The 18,623-nt window shown below is 46.0% G+C and overlaps 1 protein-coding gene across 2 annotated transcripts in view; it reads left to right on the forward strand.

Moving 5' to 3' along the window:
* PITPNC1 (phosphatidylinositol transfer protein cytoplasmic 1) overlaps nucleotides 1–18,623 on the forward strand; it is a 220,317-nt gene that overhangs the window by 130,934 nt on the left and 70,760 nt on the right. For both annotated transcript variants that reach the window (XM_079797208.1, XM_079797209.1), the window contains exon 4: nucleotides 11,401–11,472. In XM_079797208.1, coding sequence (XP_079653334.1) covers nucleotides 11,401–11,472 — 72 coding nt within the window. The remainder of the gene's footprint in view (nucleotides 1–11,400; nucleotides 11,473–18,623) is intronic.

The following is an 18,623-nucleotide window of genomic DNA, read 5'->3' on the forward strand; positions in this document are numbered from 1 at the left end:
GGGCGAGTAGGAAATTCAGTTACATCACAATTAACTAAATATCCAGGGCAGTACATAATTTTGTGGGGTAAAGGAAAAGTATTCCTTCTTAGAAATGGGAACATATGAGCTGGGACCTGTTAGGGACCAGGCCAAAGAAAGTCCTCCAGTTGGAGGCATTGATGAGCAAGATAGCAGTTAGGTCAGAAGAGGACCTTCCTAGGGAAGATGGTTGAAGTCAGTGGAGCCATGGATCATGGCATGAAGCTGGTGTCCTAAATGGAGCCAGAATGATCAAGTTCAAAAATCTTCAGAGTTCAAGAGAATTTAGATGGAAACATTCTAGTACCATTTATAACAATCATAAAGACGGTGTATAGCCCATTAAGTAAGGGAAACACATAGGGTTATAAAGTTAAACAGTTTTTGGTATTGCAGGACTTCTCAGAGCCTTTACTATTCTAACATACATTGTGAATCTCCAAAAGGGAGCTGTATCATGAAACATTTACTGCACTTATTTGTCCCTGCGACCTTGGATTTCTCAAAGCCAGTTTTCTAAAACTTAGGGGAGCTCCAGAAGCTTCTCTCAGGGTCAGAGCCATGATTTGCTCAGTAACCAGGCCAGGGGATCAATTATATTTTGGTTAATGTTACTTTTCTCTTACACTTCAGTAGGCTAATATGTCACCTGAGGATTATTGTTACTCAAATGCCAGTTTTTGAAGAACTCCCAACAAATGAAATTTTTTTTAAAGAATTAGAACTATACTAATAAGTTCCTTTTTAAGCCATCTGATTCTGTTAGACCACAAAGCAAAGACAGCAGCATATTAGGATGACATTGAGCTTATGCATTCTGACTTATTTCAGAAAATGAACTGCTTGTATGGTTGAACCATTTGCAACTCAGCTTATTCACAGATGTGCCTTGGTCCTGTGCAGGACTGGAACTTGTCTCCATACCTCAGCAGCCCAGTAGATGAGTACCTGGTGAAGCAGGAGCCTTGGAACATCAGTCAGTGTTGTCTGTCTGATTTATCCCATGTCCATGTGCTCTAGCTGTTCCCAGGCTCTTTGTACTTCAAAGAAAATTAATTCAGCCTGGGGGCGGGGGGTGGGAGTGGGGGACAGGGAGAGAACAGAGAATAGGCTTTCTATCCTAACATAGCATTTTTAAATTGTTTGTATTTTTAAATATCACTCAGAATGACTTTACAAAGGGCAATCATCAGAGAAAAAAATATTTGCTTAAAGGAATTTTCCATAGAAGATTTTACTAGGGAATTCTTTCCTTGTTTTCTGTTTTCCACCTAAAAAATTGGATTTCTCTTCGACAGTTTGTTAATGTCTATGGAGTTGTGTTCAAGTTAGTGAGGTCAGAATAATACAACTGGAAAAATTTTGTGGGGCAGGTTGCTATAAAAATAAAATAAAATAAAATAAAATGCACATAACTATACTTACGCTAATATATTAAATTTTAGTGACTAGTCATTGCAAAGTTTCCCTATCTCTTTTGACCTTTCTAATCACTAAGATACTCTGAATTACATGATAATATATATTTAAGTGAGGAATTTGCCCAGCTGGTTAAAAGGGAGATTTCTTATAGTTTTTAACTGAATATGGAGGTTTCCAAACTGGCCATATGCCAACGTATATTTGGGACGTCACCTCCATTTGTTCCCATCTCTACTATATACATGCATTTCTTTTTCATTTGATGTGGCTTGCCTGTCTCTTTAAATTCATGTCCTGCCTTTATTGTGTGTGGCTATCAGTATTCATGAGCATCCTCTGCTTATTGCTGCCTGGACAGGTCCAGCCCTACATTGTATGAGCCTGAATTTAGTTTCTCTGCCTGATTTTCATAGAAGTGTGAGTAGCAAACCGTGTCCCCATTGAGAAAACATACTTTCATTCATGTCTTTGCTCCCTCTCCCTCCTGGCCTTGCTTCTCCAGTGGGTGCTGTTACTCATCGTGCCAGAGGATGGGAAGAGGCTCCATCAATGAATGAACTACTGAATGAGCAGAAGCTTCTGTGCAGGGTGCAGGCTGATGAGAAGCAGCCAAGAGGCTGACGTTCATTTCCTCACTGTGGGCTGGACTACACATCGCTGTTTCCCTGCTCTATTTCCATGCTCTGCCTTCCTCTCAACCCACCCACTTCTCTTCCAGGTCCACCGCTCTTGGAGACATTTTTCTTCCTGTGCTGCCTATATTTGGGAGAACTTTCTCTGGTTTATCCTCATCTCTAGTATTTACATGCAATTCATGTTCTTCTTTGCTTTAAAAATTCTTCTACTTTTTAAAACATCTTCACTTGGGTTCCTTTTCTCACTTCTCTGGAACTATGTTCTTTGCCATTTTTTCCCAACTACCCTGTCACTATTTACTACCCACGTTATCTGTGGGTAAAGTTATATGTGGCCCCCGGAACCCAGAACAGCAAAGAAAACCCAAATATCTCCTGTTATTTCCTTTGCATCTTTCCCTGTATGATGACCGAGATTCTGAGTAGATGGGGGACAGACAGACAGACAGACACCTTATTGAAATTGTTATGTGTATTAAAGATCTTCTCTGCACAAAAGAGAAGTTTTATATATGTTACCTTCTAACGATAGGGCCAATTTTCTATCAAACTGGAAGGATAGCCCGGCCAGCTTGGCTCAGTGGTTGAGCGTCGACCTATGAACAAGAAGGTCATGGTTTGATTCCCGGTCAGGGCATATGCCCAGGTTGCGGGCTCAATCCCCAGTGTAGGGTGTACATGAGGCAGCCAATCGATGATTCTTTCTCATCATTGATGTTTCTCTCTCTCTCTCTCTCTCTCTCTCTCTCTCTCTCTCTCTCTCTCTCTGAAATCAATAAAACTATATTAAAAAAAATAAAATGGAAGGATAAAAATTTCCTGATGAAGAATAAATTGAAAGATATTTTAAGATCTAGGTGTCTACCAACTGCCTCTACATATAGACTCACCACCAACCATCCTCTGTTTTACAAACAGCACAGCCCAGATTCCTAGATAATAATAAACCCTACACTCCAGGCCTGACCTCCCTAGCCCCATGGAGGCTAGGGTATAAGTCTCCTGTTGTGAGACATGGAACATTTGCAAATCCAGTTTTATTAATGATCCCATCTCAAACTAAAATTCCCTGGATGGCCTTAGATTACATTTAATATGACAACAAAGAATATGGTACCAGAGAATCAATGTCTTCAGGGGAATTCCATTAGAGAAAAGGTCAGGTCTGTATAGAGCTTAATGTTCATTGATAGCAGGGAACATGTGTTGCGTAGAGTCGGAACAAGATGGCCAGGGAGGAATGCATTGAGTCCCAGATGAAAGCTAAAAGGAAATGATCTCTTAAAAGCATATGAATACTTCATCTACCCCAGGCCAGCTTCTCAATTCTTCCATTTAACTTTCTTCATTCCAGGCCTCCATATAAAGTTTGCCCTCAGACATGGAAGGATACTGGCTGGTCACCAGGAATGAGGCATTGAGTTACTGGGCCCAATCACTGGTTTTTATAAACTTCCCTTTTCTTGGTCCAGGAGGTTTCTTGGACATGCCCACTGGCCACCATATCTCTTCATAACATTTTATTTGAAGAATAAACTCCGATGTCACTTAAATGTAGCTTGAACTGTGTCACTTCTTAGATCCCACCCTGTGTTAAAACTCCATGAACAACACTTGAGGTAGTGATTGCCAAACTTTCTGGATTTTTACCTCCTCCATCTACTTATCAGTGCTCTTATAATAGGCTCTTCTTTAAAGAGGACTAAAATTAAGAGAATTTTTAGAACATCTTGCGATTTCCATTACACATAATAGATTTTGGGATATCATTGATGTGTTTATTCACTTTTTTATTTGATTTGAATTTTTCTGATTACTGAAAATAGATTTTTATTGTAAAACCCAAACATTATAAAAATGTATGGTGTAGGAAATAAAAGGGCCCCATAATTCCTTCTGTTCTCCATAATAATATTTTTATGTCTATTTCTCTATTTTTTTCTGCATAATATATTAACCATTGGTGGGGTTTGGTTTTTTTCTCTTTTTACAAAAATAGGATCATCCTGTTTTACACTTTGCTTTTTTCATAGTCTTAGAGTTCACCACAGTGTGTTTAACTGACCTTTCCTATTGGACTTGGGTTGTGTTCATGTCTTTTATAGGACCAAAAGGGTGGTCATGAATGCTTGTTCATTTGTCATATTTTTTTACACTTGAGAATTCACACCCTTCCTGGATTCTGGGTAGGGATTTAAAAGCACTTCTACAGTAGGAACTAACTTAAGCCATCATATTATCACTTTGAATTTCCGAAGTAAATAATTATTTCTCCAGTTTATCTTTCGGGTAAGTCCTGTTTTCCTTCTTTGGATTTATTTGAAGCAAAGCAGCACATCTATTATTTGACAGATGCACACACACTTATTTTCTTTGCTCAGTGGCCACAGGGCATATTGAGAAGCAAGCCTGTACCTTAGCCCTCATAACCCCCGACTGAGTACTCAACTACACTAGAAATACTCATGTACCTTACATATCAACTACTTCCAACAGGGCCTGATGCTAGTAAGTACAGTATCATTACTACCTCAGTGTTGGGTCATGTCTGTCTGGCCCAGACTGGACATGGAGAACGCTGACAGTGTTTACCTTGGGTCGTCATTTTGACCCAAAACTTCCTGGGGTTAAGAAACACCTGGGCCATATGAGGAGAACCTGAACCCTCAGCAAATCAGCAGGAGAGGGGCCTGGAATCTGTTTTTAGCAAACTCACTAGATGAGGCATCATTAGGTAACTTTTAGAAATATACTGTTAGAGAATATATGATTTTTATTTTACTTTGCAAACTGGTGTAGGGTGGGAGTAATAACTGTTCGAGTACAGTTTCCCCCATTGGTGCTTTGGGGGTATAGGATGACAATAGTGATGATCTTCAAAGTGAAAGGTGCACATTCTTCCAGAAGTTTTGCCACTGCATGCTTCTGGGGTGCAGAACACTTCACGAGCCTCAGACTCCTGTCCCACACCCATTCTCCACGGCCACCAGCCCCTCTCCCTCTGCGGTGTGGAGACTGCAGCCAGGGCTTCCAGCACCTTCCAGAAACTGACGATGGAATGCTAAGCCTGTTTGTCCCTTTCTCTTTAAGACTTGCTTGCATTTAGTTTTGTTCTAAGTGTTTCTTATTGCCAGAGCAACCCTAATCAATCACCGGACTAAAAATAGCTCTTTCATGTTTCCAAAGCATGTCTGTAGTGAATTGGAAATTCAGCTCTTCCATGCATTTTGCATATGCTGCTTCCATTTCCCGACACTGAACCTGGGCGTGCTTTGTCTGGAAATTATTCTTGCAGATGCCCAGGTACTTCGCTCATCTTTCCTGGCATTCTTCTTCCTGACTGCAGATTCCCTCATCACTTCCAAAAGACACAAGTGCAAGCATTTAAATGTTCAGCAGAGATCTGCCAAACTGCCGCTTTTCTGCACTTTTTGGTTTTATTAGATAGATAGATAGATAGATAGATAGATAGATAGATAGATAGATAGATTTCGGAGAGGGAGAGAGAGATAGAAACAATGATGAGAGATAATCATTGATCGGCTGCCTCCTTTACACCCCACACTGAGGATTGAGCCCGCAAATCGGGCATGCACCCTGACTGGGAAATGAACTATGACCTCCCGGTTCATAGATCAACGCTCAACCACTGAGCCATGTCCACCGGGCCACTTATTAGTTTTAGGTGCTAGAGCTTTCACAGGTACCGAATGATCACTTTATAGAAAGGGGTTCATGCCGGTGGGTGGTTGCCACTGGGTTTGGAAGGCAAATGAAAGATGCACAGATCCTGACTGCTGAGGAAGCTGGTTGTGGCAGGGAGCAGGTGACAGCAATACTAATAAGACTCTTCTGGGTAGGGAGGATCTAAGCGAGAAAATCTAAGAGGAAATGACAAGAGATCTTTTGCCTTATTTCCCAAATTTCTCCATGACACCACTACTATTTTTAGGGGGTTGAGGGCAAAACAAACTCTGAATATAATGAAGTGAAGGTTCCTCTAGCCAAGCTGCTCTTGTAGTCCAGAAGACAGAGAGAAAGAAAGATTTTTCATTAGAAAGAGTTCAGATCCAGTGGGCCCAGGGGAGGGGCTGAAATGACTCGTGCTGTCCCCCAGGCTCCAGGGGGCGAGGGAACCTCACTGACTGTCCCCTGCTTCATCATGCTGCTCAGTCACCACCCACCCTCTGCCTGGAAGCAGGGTCATCGAGTGGGACCCCGCGGCTCCCAAAAGCTGTTGTGTGTTTTTTATGCTGATTTTTTAAAATGCTACTTTTTAATTTCTTTGCGCCTCAGTTTTCATAATAAGGCTGAGTGAACCAGCAGGCAGAGAGCCTTCAGATCTAGGAAAAAATAAAGAACACAGAGATCCTGGTGGTATGCTTGTTTCCCTGCACGAAGTTGGCAGGGCGTCTAGAGAGTCTGAGAAGGGGTGAGGGGAGAGGGCTGCTGTGCAGAAAAAGGAACTGATAACCCTTCAGGAAAAGGAGGACAATGCGAGGGTGGACTTGGAAGATGTAATGACGTCCTCAACAACAGAGCAGCTCAGGGGCCAGAGCCGTGCTGAAGGCAAGCAAGCTCTGTGTCCTGGCCACCACCCATGTCAGGAAGGACCAAGCAGGTGTCCTCCTGTCGTCGCCGCCCCAGCAAGCCCACCGCCTCCCAGTGCATCCTCACACCTACACAGCAGAGCACTCCCCCACCCCAGCTCTGTTTTCTCCCCCAGGTAGCCTGTGGGATTTCATTCATGGGAAGGGGTACACCGGGGTGGGCCCATATTTCTCGAGTGACTGCTCTAGCAGACACTGCCTGGTCTTGGACATGCATTATATCATTTAATCCTCACCCCACAGCTGTGAGGTTGGTATTGTCTCCATTTTATGGATGAGAACACTGAAACTCAAGAGGATTAAGGAATCTGCCAAAGTCACACAGTTTGTGAGAGAAGAAGCTGGGGTTTGATCTAAAGTCTGCTTCATTCCAAAACCTGTATTCTTTCTACTGAACCACCATGCACCCTCCCTGTGGGCCAGCCACACGCTGCTGCACCTGGACGCCAGCTAATGGCAAGCTTAGTGGTATCCGTTACTAGTAAATGTCACCCTGGACAATAAACAGTGGCCATCGATAAAGCAGACATCACAGGTGGAACTACTAAGTTAAAAAGAGTACAAATTCCCCATTGCCCTGGAGGTGCTCAAGCCTCAAAGTGGGTATACTTTACTCAGATGAGCCAGATGGGAGATTTGGAAAGGAAGCAGTGGTTGGACTCTGGAGGTTGGGTGTTGGATTGGTTTTTTATTGCTGTGTAACAAATTTCCCACAAATTTAGTGGCCTAACACATCACAAATTTATCACCTCACATTTCCATTGGGGCCAAGTGAGGTGGGTCTTTGGCTCAGAACCTTAGCAGGCTGAAATTGAGGTGTCAGCGATGGCTCCAGCTCATCTGAGGCACAGGGTCCTCTTCTACATTCCACTGGCTGTTGGCAGGGTTCTGTTCCTTTTAGTTGTAGGAAAGAAGTCCCGTTTTCTAGTTGATTGGCCTCCAGGGATCATCTCAGCTCCTCAGCTTCTAGACATGGCAGCTTACTTCCGCAAAACCAACAAGGGAACCTCTGCTTCTTCTAAAAACAAGTCTCACAGCCTGGCTGGCATGGCTCAGTGGTTGAATGTCAACCTATGAATCAGGAGGTCATGGTTCGATTCCTGGTCAGGGCACATGCATGAATTGCGGACTTGATCCCCAGTGGGGCACATGCAGGAGACAGCCAATCAATGATTCTCTCTTATCATTGATGTTTCTATCTCTCTCTTCCTCTCCTTCCTCTCTAAAATCAATCTATATATATAAAAGCCTAATATGCAAATTGTCCCCTTAGGAGTTTGACTGAGAGACCGGGAGTTCAGTAGCTCACTATGACGTACGCTGACCACCAAGGGACAGTGTGGAATGAAGAAAGGCCCCAGCCAGCAGCTGGAAGGCCCCGATCGGCCCTGATCACCAGCCAGGCCTAGGGACCCTACCTGTGCACGAATTTCATGCACCAGGCCTCTAGTAAAAATATTTAAAAAAAAACAAAAACACAAGCCTTATATACTGTAGCATAATCTAATCACTTTGGTAATTTAATCAGATGAGCTGCTATACCATATTATTAGGTCTTGTCCACACTTAAGGGGAGGGCTTATACAGGATCTGTATCCCAGATGCTGGGAATCTTGGGGTCTATCTGGGAACTCTGTCAACAGGAGTATTTTAGTCTGTCCTTAATGTTGTTGTGGCCCAATGGGACTTGAACTGCTCAGTGTGCCATAGAGCCTATGAGTCTCCTGAATCCCTGAGACGTCCAGTTTTAGCCACTGGGTGACACGCCCAATGTCTCTCTTCTTGCACTTTGCTCCAGTTATGTCAGAGTTCCCAACTTTTTTTCCTCTCCTGTACTCCTGAGAGCTAAAGCTCCATGAGGATCAGTGGGCCTATTTTTAGGGATGCTAACCTGCGTAGGGAAGCAGAAGTTTATCTCATCATGGACACCTTAGTGGAAAGGTTTTAGTAACAGCTCTGAATAGGCCCCGAGCCACAGATATACCTGACTTTTAGCTTAAGACAGGTACACTCTCCAGGGCTCCGAGTAACAGCCACTGAGTTCCCAAGGGAATTATCAGCCCCAAACCACTGCAGTAGGAGAAAAATGCTGACCCGCCTGGAGATGGCTTGTCTAATCTGGTCCTCTCACTGCCTTGCCCGCCAGGTGCACTCACAGCCTTTGGCAGCCTTGCCATTCTAATATGAAAATAACCCAAGTCCTCACTCAAAAATAACATCTGCTGATTTGCATAAGAGTTTTTATTTTCCTATTCGGGTTCAATACCCAAATGCTAAGATTCATTTGTTTGACCTTAGGTAAATGGTTTAGAGGTTCAACCAATAAAAAATTCTTGTGGGGTTCCACTCCGATGCACCCAGCCCAGTCCCCATGCTGACAGCTCTGTTCTCTCGCCAGCTGGTACTGTACTCACGTTGGATTGACTCTCGTGTGAATTATGGGTTAAAAAGGACAAGTCTGTTTACCTGAAGGCTTGTTGTTTTGAAAAGGGTCTCGGGCAGGTGCATCTCCCCAAGTTCGAGGTTGATGGAGAACTCTGCTGTGGGCTTCAAGCCACTGAGTCCTCAGGGTCTCGATTCCCAATGAGCAGCCCCTCCTTGGAACCCCCTGGGCCTGGGTGTGAGGGCAGCAGTTATGGAGTGAGAGGTTGGAAAGATGACTGCAAGGAAGGTGTCAATGAATGAAATTGCAGGGCTACGTTCTCCATAAAGGCAATTACTGGGATTGTCTGGTTCTGAGTTTCCTTAGTCACGGTTCAGCTTGCTTATTTCACCATATTGAGACAGACGAATGCCAAATCACACAGGCGTGTAGCATCAGGAGAATTTTTAGTGGCAATCCAAGGCCCCTGCCTTATTGTACAGATGCCTGGGGGTCTTCACTGGGCTGAAAGGGAGTCATCCGCATACCGGTGAGGATGGGTACTGTGGACTTCCGGATTTTAGATAATGCGTTATCTCTGTTTACTTCCTATGCATGAAATAGTGAGGTGGTTTTCCCACTTGGGTGTGCATCAGTAGGCCCAGAAGGGCTCATTAAATACAAAAGGGCTCCCAGAGTTTCTGATTCAGTGCGTCGGGTTGGACCCACGAATTTGCATTTCTAATGAGTTCCAGGCAGCAAGCGACTGCTGCTGCTGCTGCTGCTACTACTACTACTAACGGTTCAGAGACCCCACTTCGAGAATCAGTGGGGATGGACATTGGGCCCAGGCCACCAGACCTTCTAACCTAACTCAACTATTCATTGGCTGTGTGATCATGAGCCATTTTCTTAACCTCTCTGTGCCTTTGTTTCCTTCTCTTTAGAGCAGGGTAATAATAAATGGTACCTTGTTCCTGGGATGGATGCAAGGCATAAATTAATTAGAATTTAGGCCAGTGCCTGGGGTACAATATGTGCTATGGGGATTGAGCGGATCAGTCCAACTCTCATTTCCCCTAAACCTGCAGTGGAGATGCTGGGTCATTTTACCCAATTGTCTTCAATCCCATTTCCAGTGGCCAAGAAAGTTAATGCCAGCTTGGTGCCAGCAGGAGGAAGGTTACATCAACATCCATCAAAATCCTCTTGTTGGCCTGGCCAGTGTTGCTCAATGGGTTGAGCTTCATCCCATACACCAGGAGGTCGCAGATTTGATTCCTGGTCAGGGCACATGCCCAGGTTGCAGGCTCGATCCCCAGTAGGGGGCATGCAGAAGGCCGCTGATTGATGTTTCTCTCCCTTCCTCTCTCTGAAATCAATTTTTAAAATTTTTCACCCTCTTTTTTTTAAAATATATTTTATTGATTTTTTTACAGAGAGGAAGGGAGAGGGATAGAGAGTTAGAAACATCGATCAGCTGCCTCCTGCACATTCCCCACAACCAAGGTACATGCCCTTGACTGGAATCGAACCTGGGACCCTTGAGTCCGCAGGCCAACGCTCTATCCACTGAGCCAAACCGGTTAGGGCTTCATCCTCTTATTAAGCTACCTTAATCTTTAAAATCTCACTGAATCCATAGAATGTAACTCAGTGAAACTGGGACACTAGGGCGGTGAGCATTCGGGGTTCTTCTCCCCTGTGCCGTCAGAAAGAGGGGCTGCCTTTTATGTCAAGCTCAGCTGTAGCCTCACACTGAATGCTGACTCTATGCTCTTGATTTTATTCAACCCTCACAATGTCACTGTTAGGTAATAATTAGTATCCATGTTTTAATACTGTTAGGGTTCAGAAGAGTTCATCAACTTGTCTGTCCAAAGTCACATAGCTATCAAGTGATAGACCCAAACTAAAAGCCCGGTCTCTCTGTCTTCAGTAATGTATGATCTTAAGGTTCTGCTGTGCCCCCTGCCTAGCTTTATATGAATGTTTATAAAAGGGTAAGGCTGGGGCCCTGGGTTCCAGCAGTGATCGCTGTTGCCCAGAGGTAGGCACCCAAAGCTGAAATTGCCTCTGATTCAGGTGTTTGCTTCTCTCAAGCCTAGGGCATGGCTCTTGCCTTCCATTGCTTGGCATTCTCTCCAGCCTGACTTCTGGATGAAATTTTGTGTTCACGTTGCCAAAGGCAGCTTTTCTTGTCTGAATTTGGATATTGACCTCATATCTGAGCCTTTCTGGTTGCAAACAGTGTTCCCAAGCAAGTGATCAGAAGAGCATCCAGAGCCTATATTGAAGATGCAAAGAGAGAAAAAATGGTACGCTAATGAAACCTTCTCTTTTTCCATAGTGTTCCTTCTTGCCAAAATTCTCCATTCATATAGAAACCAAGTATGAGGACAACAAAGGAAGCAACGACAGCGTGAGTAGCACCCCCCACCCCCACCCCCATGCCATACTGTGTTCTTGCCTTTGGGCTCTGAAAGCCATAGTACTTTTCAGGCCCTTGTGTGTCCAGGGCTAGCAGCAAGAACTGTGCCTGGAGCCAAACGTTCTGGCTTTGGCTTCTGAGGGCTAGTGTCCTGGGATTCCTTTCTGGATTATTTTGTTGTCTAGTTTTTCTTCTCATTTTTATGTGCAGGAATTTCTGTGACCTGGAGTGATTGTCACTGGGGATTGAGAGGATGGTGGGGGCCTGGAACTCCCGGATTTGGTTGCTGATCATTGGGTTGAACACATATCTTCTCATGTTAACATTTATTTATAGAGATGAATGAATACAATCAGATATATGTGCACATTCTACATATATTTACCAGCTCAGTGCCTTCGCCAGAGTTTCTGGAACTTTCCAGAGGAAAAGAGAATGTAGGTGGCAAGGGTACTCTCTTCCCAATAAGTTCAGGGTCCCCAGTGGTTAGCATCCCCTAGTGTGTAGTAACCCCAATGGAAAAGTTTAGGACCCTCTCTTTGTCAGCAACCTAAAATCAGAGGTACTGTGGTGGCCATTTTCATCAAGACCTTATGGTCTAAAATGGTGTTGCACAATGTTTAACTTGAACCCTTGTGAAACAATGGCTTTTTTTCTGATTGGAAAATTAGCACATGGTTATTAAAACTTGAAAAATACAAAAGAAAAAAGAAATAAAGAAGGAAAACTAGTACTAATTTCATACTTCAGAGATGACTACTATTAGCATTCTGGTTCATATTGCAGATTATTGATGAATTTTTTTAAACCATTTCTCCTAAAATTGAGCCATATAATATGCTGGTTTTTAATATGTTATGAAGTGCCCTTCCCAGTGTGATTTTTTAAAATATATTTTATTGATTTTTTACAGAGAGGAAGGGGGAGGGATAGAGAATTAGAAACATCGATGAGAGAGAAACATCGATCAGCTGCCTCCTGCACACCTCCCACTGGGGATGTGCCCGCATCCAAGGTACATGCCCTTGACCCGAATCGAACCTGGGACCTTCCAATCCGCAGGCCAATGCTCTATCCTCTGAGCCAACTGGTTAGGGCCCCAGTGTGATTTTGTTATTGGCTGCACTGCATTCCACACTTATATTCCTGGAATAACTGCCACTGGACAGTGAAGTGGGCTTAAACGTCAGGAAAAGGGGGATGCAAATCAGATGTTTGAATTGCTTTGCCTGGCACAACAGTGTAAATTTTTTTTAACATCTTATAATCTTTCCACACAAATTCTTTCTTTTTCTGTAGGGCTCTGTCCTCATGCATAGTTATAAACTCCTCCATTTGTGAAGTTCTAAGGAGGTCACATGGCCTCACCTTGATCCCCATAAGTTGTTAGGAACAGCATAATCTTCTGGTTTATCCTCCGCTTGGTTCAAACAGCCAAAAAATTCACATTATTATCATTTATTATCTTGTATTCCTTTTTGACAGGTGCAAAGTTCTTTTCACTACTCTCCTAGGAGTTTAGCTTTGTTACTCCTCTCCTAAGAATGTAAAATACCAGGTTATCCACCTAGAATCAGCAGCATCCCCTGCCCGTGGCCAGGGCTGGGTCTCTCTGAGACTTAGGCCAGCCTGCAAAAGAAGCACGAAACCAGGGGCATTTGTGCTGAGTCCTTGTCAACACAGTGTGCTTCCTCTGGGAGAAATACGAGCTATTGTACTTGCCTTACCTCCTCCCCAGTTTGCTGATTCTGAGACTACCACTGGGACAGCTCCTTATCTCTCTGTCATGGCACCCAGCTTGCCCAACTCCATATCCCACCATCTTGTTACACAAAAGAGGTCCTACTGGCTGACATGGCCCAGTTGGTTGAGCATCGTCTGGTGCATCAACCAAGAGGTTGCCGGTTCGATGTCCAGTCAGGGTACATGCCCAGGTTGTGGGCTCTATCCCCAGTAGGAGGCGTGCAGGAGGCAGCCAATCTTTCTTTCTCTTTCCCTCTCCCTTCCTCTTTCAGAAATCAATAAAAACATATTTTTTTAAAAAGAGGTCCTAGCTGAAACCGGTTTGGCTCAGTGGATAGAGCGTCGGCCTGCGGACTCAAGGGTCCCAGGTTCGATTCCGGTCAAGGGCATGTACCTTGGTTGCGGGCACATCCCCAGTAGGGGGTGTGCAAGAGGCAGCTGATCGATGTTTCTCTCTCATCGATGTTTCTAACTCTCTATCCCTCTCTCTTCCTCTCTGTAAAAAATCAATAAAATATATTAAAAAAAAAAAAGAGGTCCTAAGCGTGCTTTTGCCCAGGTTCCCATTTCAGCCTCTGCCTGGCTCTGCTTCCGAGATCCCTAGGTCTTGCTTCTGAGGCCACTGGACCAGCCAGGCCAACCCCAGCTTGGTTAGACTTCTTTGCCACTTCGCCTTCCTCTCATTTACATATTCAGCAACAGCTGTTTATCACCCAGCTGGTCCAAGGTTGGTCCCAGGGAGCCAGAAAAGGAAGACCTTATTGGTTTTCATTCGTTTCATTCATAGTTAGTTAATGCTTTGAAATCAGACCATGAGAAATATATTTTTATGTAATGAAGCTTACTTTAATTATTAAAAGACTAGCGGCCCGGTGCATGAAAATTCGTGCACTGGGGGGAGAGGGGTGTCCTTCAGCCTGGCCTGCACCCTCTTGCAGTCCGGGACACCTCGGGTGATGTCCAACTGACAGCTTAGGCCCGCTCCCCTGGGGATCAGGTCTAAGCTAGCAGTCAGACATCCCTCTGGCAGCCCGTGAGCCCTCGGGGGATGTCCGACTAATGGCTTAGGCCCACTCTCCCAGGCCTAAGCCATTAGTCGAGCATCCATAGCGCTGCTGCGGAGGTGAAAGAGGCTCCCGCCACCGCTGCTGAGCAGCGCTCCCCCTGTGGAAATGCACTGACCACCAGGAGGCAGCTCCTGCATTGAATATCTGCCCCCTCGTGGTCAGTGCGCATCATAGCGACTGGTCGTTCCCGACCTTTAGGGTCAATTTGCACATTACCCTTTTATTATATAGGATACTTTTGTCCCGGGGTTCAGAACTGGAGCCTTAAGCAGATGGCCTGTGCTGGCATGTTCTTTTTCTGTCTGTGGATGAGGATGCGGTTTTTGGTGGGAGACAGAGTTGCTAAAGAAAGCAGTGGATATTTCTCTTCTCACTGCTTTGACAAATAATTTAATAAACTCCCTTTCTTTGCATGTTCTGGGTGTATAGTCTTATCATTCAGCTGCAATTCTTCATACTGATGCCTGCAACCTGTTTTCTCCCCTACCTGCCAAAGATTTAATGAAATTGATGACAAGAAGCAATGAATAAATTGAAAGACACTAGTGATAATTATATTGATTAGTGATTGAATAGAGTACATGTTGTTATCCTATTATCATTGACCATGTAAGTAATATTTTTTCCATGACCCAATATCTAGTTTTAAAAAAAATTTCATGTTGAGATGACTAGGTTTAAATATCTTCTCCTCTGTGTGAAAATAAAACTTGTATATTTACGATTGTGAAGACCTGTAAATTGTGAATCCATTAACCAGAACACAGTGGGGAAGTTGTCTTAAATTGAGGTCCATTTATTTTATGCACATACTGATGAGAATTATTTAAGCTGTAATTAGTGCTGGGGATGATGGCACCATGCCAAGTTCAGGTTCTGTTGTTTGCCCAAGGCCATAAATCTCAATGGGGAGAGCCAGTGCTTAGCACGCGTGATGGCTGCTGCCAGGTTACTGTCGTTCACTGGGGTTAATGGGGGCAGCTTTGCCTTTACTTCCTCTTCCAAACAAAGCAGGCACCATTAAAGTGGTGGTTCTCAGGTTGGCTGCACATGGGCCTCACCGGAGAGGTTTAGCAGTGGTTTAGCTCATGCCTGGCTTCCACTCCACTGGGATTTAATTGGCCCTGGGCGCAGGCTGGTCTAACTAGTCAACACACATGAAGGGCAGAGCATTATCCCTCTAGGAGAGCTGAATTTGTCAATTGGGAGTATATGCAGTTTTAGAGTCTGCCCTCCAGTTAAACCTGGTAAGTCCTCTTTGGGGTAGGGTGTAGGATATGCCATTTATAGGATAGATCGCCACCCATTTGAGGATTTAGAGCTGGGGTAGGGAATATCCAGCCCTCAGGCCATATAAGGCCCTCAAAATCTTTTGGCCTGTTCCTTCCAAGACATTAGGGGTGAGTTAATTAAATGTTTGACCAAATGTAGCAGGCTAATTTTTTGGTTGATAATTTTGTATGGCCCGTGAATATTCTTATAAATGTCCTAATAGCCCTTGGCAGAAAAAAGGTTCCCCCACCTCTGATCTAGACAAATAGTTCTCCATCGTGACTGATAGTAAAGTCACCTGTGAAGCTTTAGCATTGATGCCACCATCCCTCCCCCTGGGGTTCTGATTTCATTTGTCGGGTGGGGTGCAGGCATTAGGATTCATAACACTCCCCCAGGTGAATCTGATGGGCATCGAGGCTGAGAATATAAATTTAAAAGAGATACTAAGTGCTATTTAAAAAACCAATTGTGAAACTTAGGATATCGGATTCTCTAAATTTCTCCACTTCTTCATACCCCTGGAAACAGAACAGCTTACAAAAAGCATGTTTATAACAACCACCATCACCACCACACACAATAAAAGGGCTTGAGGGCACCATATTTATTCTCATTAGCCATTATTCCTGAGCAACCACCTCCTCTGAGCAGATGGAAAGAATGTGTCCAGTTGAGTTCCTGGAAGCATGAGGCTCTGTCCTTCACAGATCTCTCCTTGGAGGTTGCCTAAAAGAAGTATTTGGAATTGATTTAGTGTCTAGCTCAGCTGTGTTGTGATGAAAGAACACAAAGTTGGTCCCGGGTCCGGGTGAGGCCGTGGGCCCCTGGATCCGGGTGAGCCTGGGTCCCGGGTCCGGGTGAGGCCGTGGGCCCCTGGATCCGGGTGAGCCTGGCCCCGGGTCCGGGTGAGACCGTGGGCCCCTGGATCCGGGTGGGCCTGGCCCCGGGTCCGGGGGGGGCCGCGGGCCCCTGGATCCGGGTGGGCCTGGCCCCGGGTCCGGGGGGGCCGCGGGCCCCTGGATCCGGGTGGGCCTGGCCCCGGGTCCGGGTGAGGCCGCGGGCCCCTGGATCCGGGTGGGCCTGGCCCCGGGTCCGGGTGAGGCTGCGGGCCCCTGGATCCGGGTGGGCCTGGCCCCGGGTCCGGGTGAGGCTGCGGGCCCCTGGATCCGGGTGGGCCTGGCCCCGGGTCCGGGGGGGGCCGCGGGCCCCTGGATCCGGGTGGGCCTGGCCCCGGGTCCGGGGGGGGCCGCGGGCCCCTGGATCCGGGTGAGCCTGGCCCCGGGTCCGGGTGAGGCCGTGGGCCCCTGGATCCGGGTGAGCCTGGCCCCGGGTCCGGGTGAGGCCGTGGGTCCCTGGATCCGGGTGAGCCTGGCCCCGTGTCCGGGTGAGGCCGTGGGCCCCTGGATCCGGGTGAGCCTGGCCCCGGGTCCGGGTGAGGCCGTGGGCCCCTGGATCCGGGTGAATCAGTGCCCCTGGGTCCGGCCGAGACCAAACCAGAGGGAGTCGGACCTGCATTACCACCATTTGTCCACCATCCAGAGCTGAGGGGTCAGTGCCGACATGTACTCATAGGGAACTGGTGGACATTGATATTGGGTCTCAAAAGAACTGTTGGTCCAGAAAGAAACTCACTACAGACTGATTCATTTGCCTGTCAGCATAACTATTATTGCTCGTCGCACATTCAATTCTTATAAGTATATCTCTAGTGACACATGATTTCGCTCATCTAGGGGAAATGATGAACAACATAGACTGATGAACAAGAACAGAACCAGAAACAAGGAGGCATCGATCGGACTATCGGGCCTCAGAGGGAGGATAGGGGAGGGTGGGGGGAGGGGGGAGAGATCAACCAAAGGTCTTGTGTGCATGCATATGAGCCTAACCAATGCTTAAGTTCAACAGAGGGTTGGGGCATCCAAGGGGAGGGGTGTGGGATGGGAATGGGGGGATGAGGACAAATATGTGACACCTTAATCAATAAAGAAATTTAAAAAAAAAAAAAAAAAAGAAAGAAAGAACACAAAGTTGTTCTTTGTGAAACAAAATGATCAGTATTGAAGTCCCAACTAGTTGACCTTAAGCAGTGGAATTTTAGTTTTCTTATCAAGAAAATAAGAGTAAATAATGTGGAAGTGCCTGGCCGGCATGATTCAGTGGTTGACCTATGAACCAGGAGGTTACTGTTTGATTCCTGGCTAGGGCATATGCCCAGGTTGCAGACTCGATCCCCAATGTGGGGCGTGCAGGAGGCAGCTGGTCAATGATTCTCTCTCATCCTTGATGTTTCTCTCTCTCTCTCCCTCTCCTTGCCTCTCTGAAATAAATAAAAATATATCTTTTTAAAAACTGTAATAGAAGCCAGATCACAGAAGTCCTATGAGACCATGGCAAAGTGTTTGAATTTTAGTATCATAGGAAGTTATGCAAGGATTTTAACCAAAAGAAAGAAATTAGATTTAGGTTTTTTAAATAAACTTTTAGTTTGTAATCTTAAATTTACACTAAAGTTGCAAAGATAGTACAGAGAGTTCTTGTATACCCTTTACCCAGCTTCCCCTACTGTTAACAGTTATATAACCCCTAGAGGCCCGGTGCATGAAATTCGTGCATGGGGGTGAGGGTGACCCCCCAGCCCAGCCTGCACCCTCTCACAATCCGGGACTGCTGGCTCCTAACTGCTCACCTGCCTACCTGACCACCCCTAACTGCCCCTCTGCCAGCCTGGTTGCCCCCAACTGCCCCCCCTGCCAACCTGGTCACCCCTCACTGCCCCCTGCCAGTTTGGTTGCCCCCAACTGCCTCCCCCTGCCAGCCTGGCCACCCCCAACTCCCCCCCCCCTGCACTGGCCTGGTTGCCCCCAACTGCCCCCCCCTGCCAGCCTGATCGCCTCTCACTGTCCCCCTCTGCCAGCCTGGTTGCCCCAACTGCCCCCCCCCTGCCAGCCTGGTCACCCTTCACTGCCCCCCTCTGCCAGCCTGGTCGCCCCTCACTGCCCCTCTCTGCCAACCTGGTCGCCCCTCACTGCCCCCCTTGCCGGCCTGGTCGCCCCA

Source organism: Cnephaeus nilssonii, assembly GCF_951640355.1.
Source record: "Cnephaeus nilssonii genome assembly, chromosome: 19".
Lineage (NCBI taxonomy): Eukaryota > Metazoa > Chordata > Mammalia > Chiroptera > Vespertilionidae > Cnephaeus > Cnephaeus nilssonii.